This window comes from Pundamilia nyererei, unplaced genomic scaffold (assembly GCF_000239375.1).
Source record: "Pundamilia nyererei isolate P.nyererei 1_Seehausen unplaced genomic scaffold, PunNye1.0 scaffold00466, whole genome shotgun sequence".
NCBI classification, from domain to species: domain Eukaryota; kingdom Metazoa; phylum Chordata; class Actinopteri; order Cichliformes; family Cichlidae; genus Pundamilia; species Pundamilia nyererei.
Genome location: NW_005187867.1, coordinates 139,202 through 144,094, shown reverse-complemented (window position 1 = coordinate 144,094; position 4,893 = coordinate 139,202). Strand labels below are relative to the sequence as shown.

Sequence of the window (4,893 nt, the reverse complement as noted above, 5' to 3'; positions counted from 1 at the left end):
AAGCTATAAGCTAATGATAGTTATATAGGAGCAGATGCTGCTGGTGCAATAAGCTGTACGTCCAATGGATGATGATCTGACTAGTCGACTATCAAAATAATCGTTTGTGGTGTATACGGTACACATGTTGTTGTCGTTGTGGTGCGTGCGACATGTGCAGTGGAGCTGCACAGCAGTAATCACCCATGGCGGGACCACCCGTACTGCTGAAGGTCTTCCTGCAATTTGCTGCAACCTGACAGACAATATTTATCTCTGGACTCATCGCTGCTCTCTGGATTCATGTGTCCGTCCCGAGAGCCCCTTCACCCCCTCACAGGGACCAGCGATGCCAAAAATACAGAGATTTATCGCTGCAACACCTCGGCTCCAGACACGGCTCGGACTTTTATCTGAGGGAGGCACGCTGAAGAAGACGGAGGAGGAGGAGATGACTAAAGCGGGTCTCAGTGAAGTTGACTGTGTCGCAGCGCCTCATAGTTGTCCCTTTGTTGGACCTTACATCAGGAAAAGGTTAAATTTGTGTCTTGCTGGCGACAGACAGTCTAGCTCTCCAGGACATCTGTTCTGCTGTTTTCTGGTTAAATTATGCTAAAGAACAAATCTATCCTCGTACATCCTGCCTTTCGAGGCCGCCCCCTTAACTGCACAGCGAGCCTTGTTGCTGCAGCACTCTATAGATTTTTTAGACCGCTGTAGGTGGAGATATTAGCATCGCTGCGTTTGGCAGAATGCCGTCGAACACTGGCACAAACGTGTGAATATTAACAGCACGTGAGGCGTGGCAGTGCGGGCTGCACTGCCAGCAGTCGCTCTTTACTGCTGAAAAGTCTCAGGCTGAATATCTCATTAGGCCCGAGTCCCTCGTGCAGTCATAATTTTACCTTTTTGGCATCGTCGTCCTCGCCGTTGTTGCGGCGGTGGCAGCAGACTGGGTGGAGGGTTGTGTCTGATCACAGCTGACAGCGATACTTGTTGTTTGCTCCTCACTGAGAACTGCTAGAAAAATGCAGGGAAAGGCCTTTGAAGCAAAAAGGAGCCCTTCAGGCAGCCGGGCCCTTCTTAACATCATCAATAAAAGATGAGAAGAGGAAAGCAGAGAGAGCCAGCGACAAAGAAAGAGATGAAATCGCCTGTTTTTTTTTATCATTGATCCAGGCGCCACGTGAGGTGCACCGAAGGAGATGGAGTTTGTGTTAAAGCAAGTTATTGGTCGGTCCTGTGCAGACGCACTGCTGGAGCACGATCAGCCAGATGTTTATGGAGTAAAAGAAAAGCGTGCTTTGCTCTGTGCTGCAGCTCCGTCCTCTGTGCCACGCTGCCGCAACGTCTTCCAAGAAACCGTTCAGACATGCCGTCTCGCTGGGTGTCCTTTCAGCACCACGAACAGGCCCTCTGCACTTGATTTTAAACGTGCTTCCACATACACCGTCCTGCTGTCCACAGATTGTGATGGATGGTTGTGCTCAAGCCCAAAGCGCCTTAGTTTGAGATCCACGGACAGAGAGGATGAAAAATCACGAGTAGCTTCACTGTCCTGACACTGACTCGCAGAGCAGAACTTCAGGCGTGTCCTGAAGGTTGTGACGTGCACCTCTGGACTGACTGTCCTTAGGACGGTGGTCCTGCACCTGTGTGACCACAGACAAAAACTTTGTCCCTTCTTCAAACACGGTGGCAGCAGACACGACGACAGACCGTCGTCCTGCTACGAGGTTATTAAAAGAAACAATTGCTAGACTGGTTAAACTGGTGGAATCTGAATCTGCTTTGTGGTTGCGTGTTGCTACGGGGCGGGGCTTCCCCCCTGTTGCTTCTCTTGTGTCCTTTTCATCTGCAGCTGCAGTTTGCTCTGCTGTCAGTTGAACAGCAGAACAGCTGGTGTGCTGATGATGACTGCTAGAGATGCAGATCCATGTCAGAGTGGCCAAAATACATTTTTGGAAACTGACTCTTTGTTAAATACAAATAAATACATATAAACAACTCCAGTGTGTTACAAACGGAGACTATCAGCCCGGTGACTCCCGTTAAATGGCACATGGGCCAGTTTTTCCCATGAAATATTGACTTGTGCTACTTTGATGTTGTTGCTAAATAAATCATTCAGACTGTGCACAGCGTATCTGGATTCACAGATTAAATGTGATTTGTCTCATTTTTGGAAATGTTCTGACAGACGCGGGCTCAACAGCCTGGGGTTATCTCAGGTCACGGCCTGGTTTGTTTGAATTCCTTACCGAGTTGTCATAAAACTGGGAAGCGGCTTCAGATCTGTGAGCTCCGTTGATCCTTATCTTTTTGCATCGTTTGACAGTCCGGCCGCTGAAGACAGAAAGTCGGTGTGAGGAGTCAGAGACGTGAGTTTGTGCCTGGCTTTGATTCAGCGCCTCAGATTCAAACCATATGCTGGCCTGAAGAAATGTCTGCATCCATCTTTGTGACTGTCAGCAGATCAGGATACTGTGTTAAACTCATCCGTCTCCTCGAGTGTCACGATAAAACAATGGTGTTCTCACCAGCCTGTGCAAATGGGTACCCTAAAGTAAGACTACAGCTGTCCCGAGCCTTTATGGGGCCTTAAGCATTTTTTTTGTTTCTAATATTCAAAGAAATTTTAATATCAGACAAAGAGAACTTCAGTAAATTTTTAAATGATTATTTTACTTATTAAAGAGAAAAAGCCTCCAAACCGACCTTCAGTCCCGTCACAGCTCTGTGTCCGTGTCATCGCTGGATATTTCAGCCCATTTAAATTTCAGATTGGAAAGGTTTTCTTGCACCTTATGTTCACTTTTCTTTCTGCAGGCCAACCTGAATGACTCTCACAACCAGATGGTCGTCCACTGGGCAGGAGAGAAGAGTAATGTCATTGTAGCCTTGGCTCGAGACAGTGCAGGAACCACTGGGTCCAAAACCAGCTCGGTGAGTACGCCTGAAAACATTCATGCATGTAACATGTAGGGTAGGAAACCTGGGAATACTAAAACCAGAAGGCCCAGGATTATTTCCAGTAGGCTCATACAGTGTTCAGGTTAGTCTCAGGCCTGGTTTTCCAGTTAAATCCCAGTCTGTAAACTGTCTGTGTAAATTAGCAGCGTAGCAGAAGGTTTGTGTTCACACTTGTTTAACATGTTTCTCATGATGGTACAAGTGTTGAGCTACACATTAATCGTTCCCATCTGCTACCTCAACACACACACACACACACACACACACACACACACACACACACAGAAAAGAAACTGAAAGCCTCAAACACAGCCATTAAACAGCACGCCGCTTCTGTTTCCACTTCCTGGGATGACTGAGCACTTTCAGACCGAGAGCTGAGGGGGATACTGCTTTTCCTTCGATTGGGAAGTTTGTTTTGTCTCATTATGGGATGGATGTTGTTCTGTATTCCTCAGAAAGATTTATCTCATCATGCCAGTCCTTAACAGTGACCATGTTGGGCAGAACCATCAACCTTAAATAGCTGGTTGGAATAACGACCGATGCAGTTATTACTCAAACACCTTCATGCTGACCTGCAGTCTAAGCTAGCTAAACTGCTGATAGACAGTTAGGACCTCAGCATTGAATATTTCCTCCACGCTCACTACTTACCAAGCACAGCTGTGTGAGGGTAATGGCCACTGACCAGACATTACTGTGGTTACGAGTATTTGTGTCCGTGTGCTGTCAGAGCCAGAGCGAAATATAAATAATAGTTTTAAAAAATAGTCTCAAAAGGATTTTTTCCCCAGTGATTGCAAAATGTCTAAAGCCAAAATTGTAAATACTGGTAGCACAGCTTTATAGATTATTGGCTGTTATTTATTAAAAATGTGTTTAATTTCCATTATTCTCTGAAATTGCTCGAAATGCATACGTGAGGTCGTGTTTTGAATTCAGCTTGTTTTTATGTCACTGCAGTTCCACTTGTGTTCTGGTGAAAGTGAAAGGAAACACACACAATCCAAATAAACGTCTTTTTGTTGAAATCCAGAAAAGCTGACTCTCACAAATACACAGTCTGGTTTCTGAAGACGCTGAAATGATTCAGGCTTCAAAGTTACTGTCAGAGTTAATAAAGATAAACCGATGAACTGCAAAGCTCTCTTATTTCAGTAGATATTATGTTAGGAGCGTTAGCGTGTGTGCACAGGCAGCATGGAGGCAACCAGACTGTTAAAAGACAGATTCTGTCATCTCTCCATCAACTCAGGGATTTAATATGGTAGTGTTACATATGGGACATGGGACCTTTGACCTCTTGCTGTGGCCAAACACAAGCTCACGTTGTGGTTACAGCGGAGGCGTTGGTCCCCTCATCTTTCATGAATTCAAGTTTAGTTGCGTGTGACTGAAGGTCGTACATCAGTTTAACACGTTTGCTTTGAAGTGTCTGGGGCATGTGTGCAAAGTGCAGACAGAGTTTCGCACCTTTAGACTTCCTTTCACATGTATGCTGAGTTTTCTACAAGGAGATGCTACGAGTCTGCATTCAGTTCGTCTTTGTCACACGTCACCATTTACAAACACTGAAAGGCTCTGCAGCCAACCAGTCACACTTGTCCTTTATAGATGCCACAGAGTTTTTATTTGGGGCATAAAGCCTTAAATGAAAATGAACATTTTTTTAATTATGGCCTATCTCACACACCGACAAGCACAGGGTGTTGTGTTTAAGGACATGTGGTAGATATTTTCTTATTTTTGGTTTTCTTGTTTCTCTGAAAAAGGCTGACATCCATGCCACAGTTAGTTTGCTTTTACCATCTTTCACCATCGAAGTGTCTATAAAGTAACATCTTTTTGTAGGTATTCACGGTTCGGTTCGATATTTTTTCGATACAAAAAAAATGTTCATGCCTTTTTAATTTGTCATTTATTAAAATTATAAATATA

At 44.9% G+C, this 4,893-nt stretch overlaps 1 protein-coding gene across 2 annotated transcripts in view; it reads left to right on the top strand.

The window, feature by feature from the left end:
• sorl1 (sortilin-related receptor, L(DLR class) A repeats containing) overlaps positions 1 to 4,893 on the top strand; it is an 85,352-nt gene that overhangs the window by 18,585 nt on the left and 61,874 nt on the right. For both annotated transcript variants that reach the window (XM_005753802.2, XM_005753801.2), the window contains exon 2: positions 2,809 to 2,925. In XM_005753802.2, coding sequence (XP_005753859.1) covers positions 2,809 to 2,925 — 117 coding nt within the window. The remainder of the gene's footprint in view (positions 1 to 2,808; positions 2,926 to 4,893) is intronic.